Genomic DNA, 16,820 nt, shown 5'->3' with positions numbered 1-16,820 from the left:
CTCTGAAAGGCATCCCAGTTAGCACAGTGTGATGGGGAGTGGGGTGGAAGTACCCTCCTCCTCACCCCTACCCCATCCCAGGTGGCGCCCAGGCCTGATGCCCTTAATGCTGACACTGTGAGGTAATGGTCTGCAAGGCACTGGAGGAGCTGCTTTCTGGTAGGAGTTTTCTCTGCCTCCTGGTGAAAGGTCACTTGCAGCAAAGCTCTCCTGAGGTGACTGTCACGCATGGGGCTGCAGGCACCCTCAGTCAGAGGAAGGTCAGGAGCAGAGGTCCCCACACAGAAAGGCAGACACAAGCCATGGTGGCAAGCGCCAAGCATGTAACCATGGACGCACGCAGTCTGAAGCTGCTTAAAAATCAGGAGACACAAAGCAATCAGGGAGAAATCCTCTAATACACTGATGGAATGTCCTGGAATATCCTCACTCTCTCCTTCCAATGTGTGCAAATTACATGGTAATAAAATCAAATTGTTCTCTCCCTAATCAGCTCACAGAAAGCTCTGGGCAACTTCTAATGTTCTGCAAAACTGATTTTGTGGGGAACATTCAGTCTTGTGCTGGCTGGGTTTCACTTTCGCAGGTACTAGAGAGAGAGTAATCAGGAGAGTGTGGGAAGATTCCAGCGGCCCTCTGGGTGAACTCTGCCAGGTTTTAATGCAGTGTAAATACCCATCCCTGCTCCCACTCTGAACCGCTGAAACAGAAGGCAGGACCTCAAGGAAGCTTGTGGGTCAGCGGGTTCAAACAGAGTTCGCCAGGCAAGTTCCTGGCTTCCGGACTTCAAGGGCGTCAGGCTCCGGAGCCACACTAATTCATCATACAGCTTTTCGCATTAGCTGTGTGACCTTGGGCAAGTGACCTCACCTCTCTGTGCCTCAGTTACCTCATCTGTAAAATGACTATCTCACAGGGTAGTTACAAGAATTCCACAGATTGGTGTAGAAACAGGATTGCCAGACAAAATACAGGATATCCAGTTATATCTGAGCTTCAAATAAACAACAAATAATTTTTCTAGTATAAGTATATCCCAAATAGTGCATGGCCATAACTGTATTTTCATTTGCTAAATCTGGCAGCTCCAGATGGAAAGCTCGCGAAAGGGTACCTGGCAGCTAGTAAATGCTCAATGAGTGTCAGATGTTATATTCTGTTATTGGTAACTTTGGGGCTAAATTAATGACTTTGGAATTTGGTTTTGAGGAGATTGTTGTTCTGTGTTTTGTGTCTGAACAACCTTTTGGAGTTAAATTAGGAGGGCCTCACCCTTCTGGTCACAGAGTCACAGAGCATCTTCCCCTGGGGCATCTGGCCACATAAGCCCAAGTAATCAATGACCCAGGGAAGCCCACCTCCAAGGCCACCTTCACCTGGCTCCACTCCCTCTCTCACCATCTGCATCTCAGACAAAGTAGAGATGCCTTTTACATATAGCAGAGGCAAAGACACAAACATGGATAGAAGGAAGTGACATTTACTCAGACCTACTGCATGTGGGGCTCTGTCCCAGACACTTCCCGTGTGTTTTCTCATAATCCTCCTAGCAACTCTGGGAATGAACCTCAGGGCACCCATGAACAGCTTGGGGTGATAATACCTCCTGACCTCACAGAATTGTGCAGAGGAAGTGAGAAGATGAAAGCAAAAGCCCTGAGCATGGAATTAGGGAATTAATACATTTCTTTTCTCTCCCCTCTTTTTCCACTTCAATCCCCACTTTACCAACAAAAAAACAGACATATTATGTCCAGGGCTGCACAGCTGGTAAATAGGGGAAGAGACCAACACCAGGCCTGTTGGCCTTCCTGTTACACACACTGCCCTTACAAGTCGTCTCCAGGTCTTGGGTCTCACTTCCCCTGGTTCCTGGTGTTCTGCAGGCCTCTGACATGCCTCTCTTATTCTTCCCAGCTGCACCCTCCCTCACGAGCCCCTTCCTCCAGGAAGCCCTCCAGGCTGAACACACAGCTAGAGGAAAGACAGCAGGGGTACCCCTCTCACCTTCCAGGGGCCCAGCCTTCCCAGGGATCCATTCCCCTTCCCTGGAGTCAGCCGAGCACTGCGGGAGCTGGGCCATCTCCCGGAAAGCTCACCCTTTAATAAGCCAGCAGGTCACATTTTGTTCTCCTTAAATAAACCTTATAGAAACATTTAGATGTTTATTTCGCTCATAAATTCCCAGGAATGCACAACAGTTTCCTAACTGCCTGGGTGCAGGGATAAATATAGGCCAGTGGTACAGACGGGAATATGAGCTTCCTTTCCCCAATGTCATGTGACTAGGCCTGGCTCGGAAGCTCTGGGCAACAGACCAGCCCCAGTCCAGGCAGGAGTGGGGAGTTTAGCTCCTGCGCTTGGATGCTGGCAGACAGCCTGGAAGAGGACTGTGCAGGAAGGCAGTGTGGGGTGGTGAAGTCGGGAGGTCCACACTGGAGTCTCACCTGGGTGACCTCAGGCAAGTCACTTAACTTCTCTGAGTTTCAAGTTCTCAAACATTATGTGGAGCTAATAATCCCCCTTTTCCAGGCTAGTTTTAAGGGTGAAAATGACAGTGAGGATGGTGACAGAGGGTGGGCACTGTTGCAGCTGTATCCCCAGGTCCCTCTCTCACAGCCTAGAGGGCAAACAGGGACTGCCTCTGGATAGGGGGCCCTGGCCGCAAAGAGGACTTAGCACTCTCGTGACAGGATAAAAGGACTCTCTGCGGACTTGTGAAACAAATGATTATTCCAACAGCGAGTGCTAAGAGCACGGGAGAGAGCAGAAGTGCCTCTGCTGAGCTCGGCTGGACCTGGGGCTCCTCCCTGCCAAGTGCTGAGGACCAGATCCCGGTTTCCTGAAGGCTCCCAGCGCCCACTGTGTGGATCCCCCCATGCGCCCATGGCCTGCCCTGCCTCCGTGGACCCTCTTTCCTGCCATTGTCCAGTCTCTTCCTAGCAGTCAGGGGTCAACACCCTCCCCCCGAGATTATCCTGCCTTCTTCATCACTGTTTTTACTCTCGTGTCACAGACTTCAGGAGTGTAACAGTGCTCACAGTGTCTATTATAGCCTTACTCTGTGGGGTAGGGGGGTATCACTCAGCCAGCCAGCCATTCATCCATCATCTTCTATCCTCTCCTCCTCCCTCCTGTCCATCTCCTCCTCCTTTAATTCTAGGCATTTAATCATCCATACAGCCAGTTATCCACACAACCATCCATCCATCCCTCCCTCCATCCATCTCTCCCTCCCTTGCTAAGCTCCTACCACACACTAGAGCTTATGCTGAGGGTTGGAGACACACACATAGCCCCTGACCCTAAGTAGCTGGCATGCAATCTGACAGGGAACTCAGAGAGACAAAAAATGACAAGCTACTCCATTGCTCACGATAGGATCCAAGGACAAATAATTGTAATGTACATTCCTGACCATCTGTAATAACAACCAACATTTCCAAAGCACTTTCTGCTCTGTCCTAGGCACTTCTACAGCTACTATCTCATAGCTCTTACTCTCTGACCAGAACCACTAGAAGCCATCCTGGTGGAACAGTCCTCTTGACCCTTTCCAAGCTTCTTTTCCATAGAGGATGGGACATCAAGCACCTGCCTCCCATACCTGGGGCTTCTGGTGTCCAGGACACTGGTTTTACTGCTGGGTGGAGCCAGGGAAGGAGACAAAGGTGGCGGGAACAGCTCAGCAGAAATGGGTTTGGATCTCCACTCAACCACGACACAACCATATGACCTTCGACAATTATACAACCTCCCAAAGACTCAGTTTCTTCTTCTATAAAATAGAGATAATAATAATATCTACCTTGGGAGATGAGACCACATAGCAGGTGCCCAATAGATGTCTCCAATATTTTGTACATCAGACTCTAATGCTTTACTGATAATTTACTTGAAGATATTTCATTGAAGATCTGAATGGAGGCTGTTTTTGCAAAGGGTGGGATGAGATAAGTATGAATTCAAAATCCTCAAGTGGAGTATTCAAGGTACTGCCCAGTTCCTAGGGATTAGAGTGTACTTCCTTGCCTCAGTTTTCTACCTGGAAAATGGGATAATAATCATACCAACCTCTTAGTGTTGTTGTATGTAAAGTGCTGAGAGCAGTGCCTGTCACATAGGAAGCACGGTATGAGGGCTCTCACTGAGTTAGTCGGGAGGGTGCAGGCTTTTACTGTAACACAGGGGTGTGAAGCCCAGGCCATTTCCACTCTGCCACATAGCTTATATCTCATGTTCCTATGGAATGGAAGCATTTGTTGCACCTTCCGGAACTCCCTGGTTGCTTGGGGAACACTGCTTGGAACGCTTCTTAAAGGACAGCTGTGCAGGATGATGGTGGTAAGACTGAATGGGTCTCTTACTACGCTAAGCAGGAAGAGAGTTCCAGGTTTGTTATGGTGGCAGCTACCATGCTCTCCAGTTCTGGGCCAAAACAAGGGGAGACCCCACAGCTTCGTGGTAAGAGCTTCTAAGAGCTCCACAAACGGATCCCTTCCTTTTAGGGCCGCATGCAGAGGGCTGCTTCTCCAAAAAACACTCCAACCTCATTTTTAGTTAACTAACATTTAGGGATAGGGGTTGGGTTGAGAGTAGGGATGCCACTGGTTAGTTGAGCGCTGCAGTGATCTTGTCAACCAGACGCTGCTGTATATGAGGGTTAAGCATCAATTTCTGTCTAGAGGATCTGAAAGTGCAGTACCAAGTAGGTGCTCAGGGAGGCCTGGGGTGAGAGTAACAGGTGTTTGTGGCCTGAAGCAGGAACAGCACAGTGGCCCGGGTTTCTAGGGGTCAGTACCCATCCAACTGGGCTGTTTCATCATCCGACTGAAGGAGAATGAGGAAGGGGGTTGCACACGATGGGGCCGGGGCAGCTTGGGTTTTGGGCAAGACGTGTGACATGGAGCTTCGTCCCCTGGCTGCACAGGCTCACACACCTGAGAGGATGGTAGGCAGAAGGCATTTGGTGAGACCCAGGGCCACAAGCTGTGGTGCTTCGGGGTTTATGTGGTGGTGAGTTCTGCAGGGCCCAGGTTGGCCCTCTCAGACAAGTGGTTTTGGGAGCAGAGGACAGTATTCTCTTGGTCCAGGCACCTCTCACAGAGGCCCCAGAGCAGGGCAGAGACTAAGAGTGTGGGCTCTGGGGCCAGGCTGCTTGGGTTCAAATCCTGGGCCTGTCACTTACGAGCTGTATGACATTGGAGGAAGGTACTTAACTTCTCTGTGCGTCAGTCTCCTCAGCTATGAAATGGGGCTGATGATACCTACCTCATAAGGTGGCTTGGAAGTTAAATGAGTTAATAGTGTAGTACCTGTTGGCACGAGGTTAGCTATTATTAGTGGTTTTGCGGATAATGGAGAACAGGGTGAGGGGATGGTCAGGGAGTGGTGGTCAGAGGGATGCTGGAGCAGATGATGTGAAGGATGTGAGGTCAGCTTATGAGCTAGCACTGACCTGTCCCTGGGGGCTTCCTGAAACCCTTGGAGGAGGATGGGGGGTTTTCCAGGTGGAAGTGAGAGCCAGTGAAAATTGGGCTCTTATAGCTAATAAGAACTTCCCCACACCTTCAGGTTTGTAAGGCCCCACTGAGGAGGCCATGTGGTCCCAGTGAGTGGAGTTTCTGATATGGCTGCTGGCCACAGGCCTGGAAACAGTTGGTGTCCTGGTCACACTGTCCCTGGGGCCTGGGGCCAAGTTTGGTGCCCCACGGTGAGGCAGAGGCAGGCTGGTATGTGTGCAGGGGAGGGGTGGGAGGACGCTCTGAAGGCTGTCATGGCAGCAAAGTCTGGAGGAACCAGAGGCAGAGAGGCTCTGGGAAGATGCAAAAACTGCCGTCCTGCATCTGTGGGTCTTCACCCCACGACAGGCCATTGTGAGGGCAGAACTGAGGGAGAGTCAGGCTCCAGCTGGACCAGGAAACAGAGCTGCCAACCACAGTATAGACCCACCCCAGGGGACTCTGGTTCAGCCGGTCTAGGTGGGCAGAGGAATCTGGGGTTAACAAGCTCCCAGGTGACTTACACTATGCAGAATTTTGCCTGCCTTTGGAGGAAGGGACTTCCTGTGACCCCTTCTAGCTCTGATGGCCTGTCATTCTGGGGTCCCCTAAGGTCCTAGGCTTCTGTCCTGACAGCTTCTATTCCTGCAAGAACCTCTTGGCTACAAGCTCATCCCGTTAAGCTCCTCCCTGTTCAAGGGCCAACCCAGGAAACACTGCTCAGGATGCAGTCTCACACAGTGCATTGTCAGGAGGCTTTATTTCTTTGTGGGTTTTGATTACAGCTTCTGATTAGGGTCCTAAAGGGTCTGCCTTTCTGTCTGCGTCTGTCTGTGTGAGTCTGTGTGTGTGTGAAAGTGTGTTTAGCATCCATGTGTTTGTGCGTGTGTGTGTATGCAAGTGTACGTGCAGAAAGAAAAACAGGATCTAGGCCTACAGCTTTTGTGTTTTTGTGTGAGAAGGCCTCAGCTAGTGCTCGTGTCAGTGATGGGAAATGAGGGCTGGGGCTTGAGGAACCAGAAGTAGGGCTGGACCCCGGGGAGCCGTAAAGTCAGAAGGATGCTCTGTTCTTTGCCTGCTTCACAGAGTGGGAATTCACACAGTACTGGGAGTTCCAGCCAGCCCTCCTGGCCAACCCTGCTTCTATGGCCTCTGCTGCTCCCAGGGACTCAGGCTTCAGCCCTCGGAGGCTCTGGCCCAACTCACAAGGCCTGACCCTCCCCTGAGGCTGTGGCTGCCCGAGAAGCCCAATGTGGGTCATCTGATAGGTGCAGTAGAGGGAGATCCCCTTCACTGATGATGCCCGTGGGCTTCTGGAGAACTCAGGGGGGCCCAGTGCCTGTCAGTCGGGGCAGAGAATAAAATAATACTGAATCTGATGTGGCCTTCAGTCTGGGGTCTAACCTGCCCCAGCTCCATGGTCCCTCAGGCCAAAGAAGGTCCTCAAGGGTTGGGCTGAACAGACAAGAGTCCAGGAGGCAGCCACTAACACCTGCCCGGGGAAGAGATGAGGAACCAGAGGCACAGTAAAGTTAACAGACTCAGCATCACGTCTCTTGACCAGGATGTGGAGGAGCTGTGACTTGAGCCCAGCGTGGTCTCACTCCAGAGTCCACATTCTTAAATCCTGTGCTAATGGCCCTCCCTCATAGGATCTGGGCATCCTGGCTCCAGCTCACCTGAGTTCCTCGTGGGCCCTTCTCCCGCTGGATGTTGGCAATGCAGAGGCTATTGGGACCTGCAAACAGTCTCTTTTGAGCATTTGAAGGACCTTCAGAGACCATGAGGGCCCATGGTCTATAGTATAGAAGTCTGGTCCTGGTTCAAGGTCACAGGGAAAGTGAGCTTGTGGGGGCCCAGAATCTGGAGTTTCTGCTGCTCAGCTAGGGGTCTCTAACCCTCAGCTGTGTGGTGAGCTCATGGGGCCCTCCCCCTGCTTGGCCAGCCCTAGAAACTCACCCTCACCTCTGACCCAGTGAAGCTACACCTACATGTGGTTTGAAGCCATGATGGTCAGAAAGGCCAGCGGGCTTTTGTGCTGTCTCGTTTTGTGTTTCTTGAGGAGAAGGTTTGAAGTGTCTTTTTTTTTTTTTTTTTTTTTTTTTTTGCAGTACGTGGGCCTCTCACTGTTGTGGCCTCTCCCGTTGTGGAGCACAGGCTCTGGACGTGCAGGCTCAGCAGCCATGGCTCACGGGCCCAGCCGCTCTGTAGCATGTGGGATCTTCCCGGACCGGGGCACGAACCCATGTCCCCTGCATCGGCAGGCGGACCCCCAACCACTGCGCCACCAGGGAAGCCCCTGAAGTGTCTTTTAATTAGAGAGGTTTGGAACCAAAAGGAGCTGAACTCATTGTAAAAGGATCTCTTCACTGAGGGTGGAGTTCCATCTTTGCCCATCTTTCATTTTTTATTTTTTAGGAACACTTATATTCTTGGGGAGCAGGCCATGGCAGCTGTTTGGGGGAGTTGCCCAGGATTCGGGAGCTGGATTTTGCATCAGAGTCCGGCTTAAGGGCACCATCGTTGTGAGTAAAGTGGAAGGGGTCAGGGATGACCACAGCAAGAAGTGGTCCAGGGCTGGGAGGTGGGGATGCTAAGGGGACAGAACCTGGGAAAGTTGTGACCTGAGGATAGGGAGCCGTGACGTTTGAATCCGGATCTATTTTACTCTGTGTTGTCCTTCCCTTCTTTAAACTCCAAGCTTTCAGTAGACTAGAAAATTTTTTTGTTGGTTAAACCTTACAGTCCACTGTTGGCAACTCTTTGGGGGAACGGTCCACACGTGGTAAGGAACAGCAGCTGCAGGAAGGGGGCAATAGCAGAGCACACAGTTCGGGGAAGACTAGATGTCACCCGTGGAGGAGCAGAGGAACAGCTCAGAGCCACTGAAAGCAACTGGCAAGCAGCACCTACCGTAGCCCAGGACATTTCTGGGAGCGGGGCTCAATAAAGACCTGAGCTGGTGCCTGCAGCCAAAGGCATGGGGGCTTGGCTCGCTGTCGTTTCGAAATTCAAGGGCTCTCCAAGGCTGCCAAGTTCTGCAACATCTCAATCCCATGAGCTCGGGATGTGGGGATACAAGAGGCCATTCTTTTCTAAGCGTTTATTATCTTAGTTCCCACAGTTATGATGTGTAAAGAAAACAAATGTCATCATAACATGAAACTATTCACTAAGAATCTGCCCACTTGTCAAATTAATGCTCACTCGTACAAGCTTCCCTCACTTAACAAGTGTCTATCCCTCTGGCTCAGGGCAGTTTGGAGAAGTGTCAGATACAACAGGATGATATAAGTTCAGTGCAAACCAACTGCAAAGTTCACGAAGTTCACAAAACCATGTCTGAGAACTTCACGTACAAGGTCTTAGACCAATGAGCAGCAGATGTAGCCGGACCAGTTAACGAATGGAGTCAGAATTGTGAGGATGATGGCAAGATGGGTTCTTCATGAGGGAATGATTTGAATATTGAAGGATTGAAAGAGGTCCTTAGGAAAATGAATGAACCCTTTAAATATTAAACAAACAGAATCTCTTAATGAAGGTGCTATAAAGTAAAATGTGAAGGTTGTGATAACACATGAAAAGCTAATTTTGTTGGCATAAAAAATATACCAATACCAAAGTCAACGCACTTGATTAAGATTCTTTGTTCATTCTAAAAATTAGCGTATAAGCTATATTTTGTAATATGTACAGCTAAAAATAACTTGTCTTCACCATTTCATTTGTACAATACAACCTCAATGAGCCCCTTTAATTCACTTTCATCGTTTCCTTTTTTATAATAAAATCTCACTGAATCCCTTTTTCACTATTTACTGAGGAATTTTGACCTTCATTTCAAGTGGATTCACTTTAAGTGACCTGGTGCTTGTGCCCACGACCCTGATACATGAGGCCTTCCATGCTGACGGTCCTCCTCCGAGCCTCTCTCCATCCTAGGAGGGTGGTGTGACTTCCCAGGGGGCCTCAGTCAGACACAGCCTACAAGGTAGCACCCTCAGGATGTGTGGGGACCTTGGTCAATTCAAACGACCTTTGGGTATGTATTCCGCGGCGTGGAAGCCGCACACCTTCCCCAGGCCCACTGCAGCCTGCACAGGCTGTCAGCAAACCATGTGGCCTCAGCCCAGGGCGCTTGGCGTGGCCCGAGCCGGGCGGGCTGCAGGCAGGGGGGAGGCACTTACTTGGCCGGCCGGGCTCTGGGCTGCCTGCGGCTCTCCAGGGGGCTCCTCGTCCTCGGGAATGTGGGGCATGGCAGCCTCCTGGTGGGAGTGGCTGCGCGTGCCCGGAACCTCCGCTGCGTCAGCCCCAAAGATGCTCCAGGAGGCCTGGGCTCCACAGGCTGAGGAGACGCCAAAAGGACAAGTCAAATCCACTCCCATCCCTGACCCATGCTGGGTCCCGTTTCCAGGTGCCACAAGCCGCGGAGAGAGCCTGCTTGAGTTTGCATCAACAAGGGCTAAAGTAGGCGAGCAGAGGGCGTTTGGAATTGCATTTCCTCCTGCTCCCTGGCTCTGCTTACAAAGTCAGAGGTGACCCAGAGATTTTGCATCTAATTTGGGCCATACAGTAAACACAGCGATCCCAGAAGGGAGAAGAGTGCTTCGAACTCCTCAAAGCCATAGCCGATGGAGGACACTCCATTGGGAGCCAGACTTGGATTTGTCAAACATGTGTTGAGCAGCTACTGGGTGCCAGGCACCATCCTAGGAGCATTACCGACATCACCTAAATTAATCCTCACGATGACCTCTGATGCAGGCATTACTATTCACATTTTATAGATGAGAGAACTGCTTCAGAGAGTAGAAGTCACTTGCCCAAATCATACAAAGAACGAAGCATTTGAATCCAGATCTTCCTGATTTGGAGGCCACTATACCACACAGCCTTGCTTGGCCAGGTGGGGGAGGAGGAAAGGATGGTGTCTGCCAACTTCCTGCCCCATGGCTCACCTCATGCCCTTCAGCAGCTCTTCTAACCCTCAGTACAGGGCTCTCTCACTTGAGGACAGCTCTCATTGGACCTGTCAGGCCTGCTAAAGTCATCAGTCTGGAGGCTCAGCCAGGGTGAGTCTCCTGTGCCTTGTGCAGTGCTTGCCCTCAGCAACCTTGGGTTGCTTCCCCAAAGCTACACTTAACCCTCCCCATGGGGTAAGGCCTGGCCGGGGTTGACTCCAGTCAGCATAATCTCATCCATCTTGCCTCAGTGACTGGCTCAGGGATAGACAATGGGTCCAGCCTAAGCCAATGAGCATGTGGCAATGCTCTGGGACCCAGATGCTTTCTCTTGCTCCGGGTGGTGGAGTGTGCAGATGTGGGACCTGGTGCTGCAGACGCCATTTTCCTTCCACGAGGAAGGTCAGACTGAGGAGAAATCTGACACACCCAGAGGAGAGCAGACCCAGGAGATCTGCAGAGAAACGGAGCTGGAGCCCTGATCAAAGCTCACCTGCAGCTGAAACTCTTTTTGAACTAGCCAGTTACAGAAACAATTAAGTCTCTTAGTGTTTAAGTCAGTTTGAACTGGGTTTACTTGTAACTACTAACTTGTAACTACTAACGACTGTTACTTGTAAGTACTAACTGCGCTTTCACACTTTCATGTTTCTTGCCAGTCAAGAGGTGTGGGACCAAAATCTCTCCGATAAACCTGAGCCAATGGGTCTGGCTCCTCTGCTTCCTCTCAGAAAAGGGGGCCAGTCATGTCAGGTCTCCATCTGGAGAGGCAGGAGAGCAGAAATAGTAGATAGAGCACAGGCTTTGGAACCAGATACCTAGATCTGAGTCTTCACTCTGCCACTCACTGGCTGTGTAGCCTTGAACCTTTGCTTCACCTCTGAGCCTTGGTTTCCTCGTCAGGGGAACAGAGATAAGAATGCCTCCCAGGTGGGACTGTCCCTAGGACGAAAAGAGACAGAGCACCCAGCATGGAGTAGGTGCTCACAGAGACTACCTGCATGCTGTTCTGCAGCCCAGAAGGTCCAGGGGGCTCTGCCTGGGCTCTTCCCACCCCTAAACTCCTTTAGGTCCCCTGCCCTAGGGGGATGGATGACACCTCCAGGGACCCGAAAAACCAACAACCGGCCTGGTTCTGCAACTTCAGAGGTTCCTTGCAGGAGCTGCTCTGGGAGACAGCAGATGAAAGGCACCAGAGGCAGATGTCGTCCTCAGACCCTGCCCTCGGCTGCAGTCAGGGGGCTGCTGGGACACACACAGGGCAAACGAAGGACATTGCCATTTACTGAGTATCCACTATACCCTGGGTCCTATGCAAGATGCTGTCTGCTGGAGGCTGCAGGAAGAGAAGCCAGGAAGCCCTGCCATCGCCCAGGACACCAAGTGTTCTTCCTGTACCACAGAAATGGCTTGCGAAGGCCCTAGAGCCAGAGTGCTGTGGTGCAGCTCAGATGTGGCATCAGTCACAGCTCTGACAGATGCCCCCAGCTAACACACACCTCTTGACTGAGCTCCCTGAGGCAGGCAAGGGGTCTTATTGATCACGGATACCCAGAAGGTTCATCCAGGAATGCTTGTTGACTTGTATTTAAAGAACTGGAGAACTTTAGCCCCGGAGTTTTAGTCATTGTGACCACCATCTTGGCTTTTGTCATTCTCTGCGGTGGACAGGGAGCCCTATCCAGCTCTGAAACAGTTGGGGTGACCCCTGCTGGTCGGCTCAAGAAATCTCATTTCAAGAAGATGATCTGTGAGCAGAGTCATTCATTCCTTCACCACCAACACTCACACCTACTCTACCATAAGGATGATGAAAATGTGGTCTTGGCCCTCAAGGAACACGGAGTCCAATGGTGGGAGGAAGTTGGAAAACAAGATTAAGAGGTAAACACTTTGGAAGTGAGAAGCTGCAGGGTCCCAGAAAAGGGTCCCTAACTCCAGAAATTGGGACGAGTGGAATACAGTTTTAGGGAAGAGTCCACGCTAGAATGGTGTTTAGACTGAATCATGAACACTGAAATGCTGACTGAATTTCTCTGAACAGAATAGCTGGAGGCCTAGTGGAGGAGGTGGGACAGGAAGGTGGGTCATGGGCAAGAGGACAGATTTAACCTGGCTCTTGGGAATGAGAGCTCTGGGGCCAGGGCATGCTGTGCCTCCCAGCTCAGGTTGCTTCTGTATAAGTAAACTCAGCATCGGGTTTGCCCAAAGGTGAGCTCTGGGATTGATTACTATCACCTTGACTTGGATGTCAGCCGCAGTGACAACAGTGGTGCTGGGCAAAGCATATGGTAACAGAGTTTGAGGGTAGCAAAAGAATACCCACAAACCCCAATTCTACCAGAGAAGTGCACTACACATCCAAAGAAAACTCTTAAAATGATGTGTGATGTGTGTGCAGGTCTCCAGGCTGTCTTTTTTTTTTTAATACTGTTTTATTTTATTTTAATTTATTTATTTTATTTATTTACTTTTGGCTGCATTGGGTTTTCGTTGCTGCACGTGGGCTTTCTCCAGTTGCGGCGAGCGGGGACTACTCTTCGTTGTGGTGTGTGTGCTTCTCATTGTGGTGGCTTCTCCTCTTGTGGAGCACGGGCTTTAGATGCACGAGCTTCAGTAGTTGTGGCACGAGGGCTCAATAGTTGTGGCTCGCGGGCTCTAGAGTGCAGGCTCAGTAGTTGTGGCACATGGGCTTAGTTGCTCCACGGCATGTGGGATCTTCCCGGACCAGGGCTCAAACCCATGTCCCCTGCATTGGCAGGTGGATTCTTAACCTCTGCACCACCAGGGAAGTCCATCCAGGCTGTCTTAATAGGAGTATGGTTTCCAAAACAGGGAAGCTGACAGTTCTACTTTTCTTTTATGTCTTAATCTACATGAAGTGTATTGTGCTCTGCATGCTAAGAGGGATTCAGATGATCTGGGGCATGTTCAAAAGAGGGGAAGCAGGGGCTTCCCTGGTGGCGCAGTGGTTGAGAGTCCGCCTGTCGATGCAGGGGACACGGGTTCGTGTCCCAGTCCGGGAAGATCCCACATGCCGTGGAGCGGCTGGGCCCGTGAGCCATAGCCACTGAGCCTGCGTGTCCAGAGCCTGTGCTCCTCAACGGGAGAGGCCACAACAGTGAGAGGCCAGCGTACTGCCAAAAAAAAGGGGAAGCAGGACAAGAATTTGTGTTTAAAGAACTAAAGACCTTTAGCCTGGAAAAGAGAAGGTACAGGAAGAAATAAAACCTCTTTGCAGATATTTGAAAGCCATTCATGTAATTCTATTGTCCCCGAAGGGTAGATGCATGGCCAATGACTGAAAGGTGAGATCAAGGCAAGGGAAAACTTTCTAGTGGTTGGAACCATCGGAAAATGAAATGGGCTACTCTTTAAGGTAATGAGCTCCCCATTCCTGGGAGAGTTTCATCAAAGGCTGGGGCAAGGGTCATAGGATTCCTAACCCACTTCAGGGGCCTTTTCTAACCCTGGGAGTCCCTGAAATCCTGATCTCCTCCTAATCACAAAAAACCACAGATTTGAGGGCCCCATCCCATAGGATTCTAGGACCATGGAATTCCAAAGTCGCATCAGAAATACCTCCACTTCCTTTCCTTCACCTCCTGCTCTTCAAGAAAGACCTTAAGTCAGTCCCTGGGTCAGAAAGCAAAGTAAAACAGAAACGAATTAAGTCAGACAAGCACTAAGAGGTGTCAGCTACTGCAGGATAAAGCAGAGTGGAGGCTGGCTGAGGTCCCACCCTTGACAGGATGGAACCCCAAGCTCCTCAGGGGGAGCCCCAGCAGCCCCATCCTCCCGGGCCATTCCCACGCTGTTCCTGCCCCATCGCTTTCTCTCCCATCCATTATTGTAAACTCGCTGCTTAAAATAGCAAGGTAAAAGCAGAGTCCCTCCCCCAGGGTGACATCTGGGTTCCTCTGGAGCTCGTGGGCACGTGGACCTCGCATCCATCACAGCAAAGTTTAGAATATAGTCTCCAGGAAGTGGTGATCTAGAGCAACGACCCAAAAAAGGAGAAAATATTTAGTGATGTTTGGTCTCTGAGCCGCTCCTTCTTTAACCCATTTTCAGGGCCCTTCTTGCTGCCTCTCCAGCTTGGTCAGCAAAGGGTTAGGTGGGTCATTGCCAAGCGCCATCAGCCCTTTGGACTCTACTCTTTCTGCCCCCAGCCAGTGTTTAACTATACAGCTCGGCCTATTTTACAGGAAGGAAAACTGAGGTGCAGAGAAGTGAAGCAACTTGACTGGTCCAGCTACCTTTGTTCCTGGCACAAATTACCAAAGCCTCTGCTGGAATAACTATCCAATGATTTGTGTCACCGAAAAGGCCAAAAGCCTCTAAACCACATTTAAATATTTTTATCTGCCCCTGGTTATTCAGTAAAGAAAGCAAACTAATATACTTTTATTCCTTTTTATTCATCAGCTATTTCTAGGTCGCCTACTGAATATCGGACACTATGCGAGGTGCATTTCAGATGCTATCTTGTTTATTATTTCCATTTTATATATTAAGGAACTAAGGATCAGAGAGCTGCAACAACTTGCTCAAGACCACACAGCTAATAAGTGGCAGGCCAAGGGTTATAACCCAGGCTAGTTTGATTCAAGGCCCCTCATCTCTCCCCTCTTCTACTCTGTCCCCTCCACCAGGAGTTCTGCTAGTGTGTAGCAGCTGAACGCCACATGGGTTCTCGCCGTCCTGCAGGGGAGAGTTGCAGTGTGCATTCCCAGAGGGCATAAGATAGTGGTGGGGCAGGGGAGAGGAAGCAGCAGGTTGTGAGGCTAGGGGTTTTACAGGGACAAAAGAGCGGGCCCACTGTCAGGGTCTGCATGATCCCCACTATGTAGGGTGGCGAGCGCACCCACTCATCCATCCATCAGTCTGTGGGTCCATGTGTTCAACCACTCAACTTCTTAATCTTCTATTTATACAACTGTTCATTAGTTGTCCATCCTACCTTTCACCCCAGAAAGGCCCACACTTGTTAGTGAGTAGCAGAGACTCTGCCCCTGGGAATAGCTGCTGTAGGACCCTGTGGGCTGTGGGGAGAGGGCAGGAGGGGGCTGTTCTGACAGAGCAGCCGTAAAGCACAGGCATGCCCATCCACAACTGGCAGAACACCTCCATCCTGCCCATCTCAGTCATGGGAGGGGGGTGGCTTCCTGTGGGGCTGCCTACGTGCCAGCAGGCACAGGGGCCAACATTAAGAGTCATGATTTCTCAAGGGCCTTTACATCCCCTTTGGTGCTCTCAGCAAGCCTTGAGGTGGATAGTGTAAGTACTATTATTCTTAACGTTATGATTAGTCTCATTTTACAGACGAGGAAACAGAGGCTCAAAGACTTGCCCTAAGTCGCATCACCCATGAGTGGCAGTGCTGGAAGTCAACCACAGGTCAGTCTGACTCCCCAGCTCCCTGCAGGGCCAAGTCCACTAGCTCATGGGTGGCATTCTTGGTAAGCAGTGGCCTCTTACAGTGGCCCCTGGGATGCCTCTCCCAGAGCCTTGTGACCAGTCCAGAAGAGACCAAACCCCGCTCTGAAAACACAGTGTCCCAGGAGCACAGCCTGCAAACTGAGTGGCTCTCACGTTCCCTCTGTTAAGCTTTGGGTGTCGGAAGAGCCAGAGGCCCTTCTGGGAAATAATGAGTTAACCTAGACTCCACTGACCTTTCTGGAGTGACTCCGAATTCTCAGAAGGGAGGGTTTTTTTTTTGTTCTTCCAGCTTTGAATTTTTGCTTTCATTTTAGCAGCACAAAGAATTTGAAAGAGATTAAGTTGCTATTAATACCACTGGTCTATCTCTAGATGAAGAATTCGATGGAGGGAATTGTTTGGGGTGGCTGCACACACATCCCTCTCAGCCCCTCTGCAAACTCAGAGGATGACAAGGAGGCCACTGGAGAAGGGCCAGTCCTACCCCTGCTCCCATCCGACAAGCCCAGACAGGGGCAGGGACTTGACCAAAGTCACACCTGTGAGTGAGGAGCAGCCAGAGAAGGTCCCAGAACCCTGCCCCCCAGCCCCACTACACATGTCAGCCTTCTGGCTTCTTATTTTGAAAGGTTTGCTTTTAGTAAATAATAAGCTGATGTGTCCATGCTGTGAAAGCAGGCATCCCTTGGCAGTGCCTCTGATCTTGGGTGAGTGAAGATGTTCCCAGCTCCCTGTATCCGCCCCAGGCAGCACTGGATACACCTAGAAAATCTCCCTGGGCATCAGAGATCAGCTCAAAGTGCTAAGAGGTGCCTCTGTGGGTTCCTAGACCTGGCCAACTGCGGAGCTGAGTCCTGTACCCCAAGTGAGTCCAAGTTGGGGTCTCCCTCACAATAGCCCTATGTTGCTTCCT

The 16,820-nt window shown here is 50.8% G+C and overlaps 1 protein-coding gene across 12 annotated transcripts in view; it reads right to left on the bottom strand.

Moving 5' to 3' along the window:
* IRAG1 (inositol 1,4,5-triphosphate receptor associated 1) overlaps window positions 1-16,820 on the bottom strand; it is a 176,950-nt gene that overhangs the window by 68,063 nt on the left and 92,067 nt on the right. For 10 of the 12 annotated variants that reach the window (XR_010946145.1, XM_067749909.1, XM_067749910.1 and 7 more), the window contains one exon: window positions 9,692-9,849. The exons of the other annotated variants lie outside the window; for them this stretch is intronic. Coding sequence is in view for 9 of the 10 variants with exons in the window: in XM_067749902.1 (XP_067606003.1) it covers window positions 9,692-9,849 (158 nt within the window). In the remaining variant the exon portion in view is untranslated. The remainder of the gene's footprint in view (window positions 1-9,691; window positions 9,850-16,820) is intronic. 12 annotated transcript variants of the gene reach the window in all.

Source organism: Pseudorca crassidens, chromosome 9 (assembly GCF_039906515.1).
Source record: "Pseudorca crassidens isolate mPseCra1 chromosome 9, mPseCra1.hap1, whole genome shotgun sequence".
Classification (NCBI taxonomy): domain Eukaryota; kingdom Metazoa; phylum Chordata; class Mammalia; order Artiodactyla; family Delphinidae; genus Pseudorca; species Pseudorca crassidens.
Note: the sequence above shows the minus strand (reverse complement) of the source record. Positions and strands in the feature narration are given on the sequence as shown.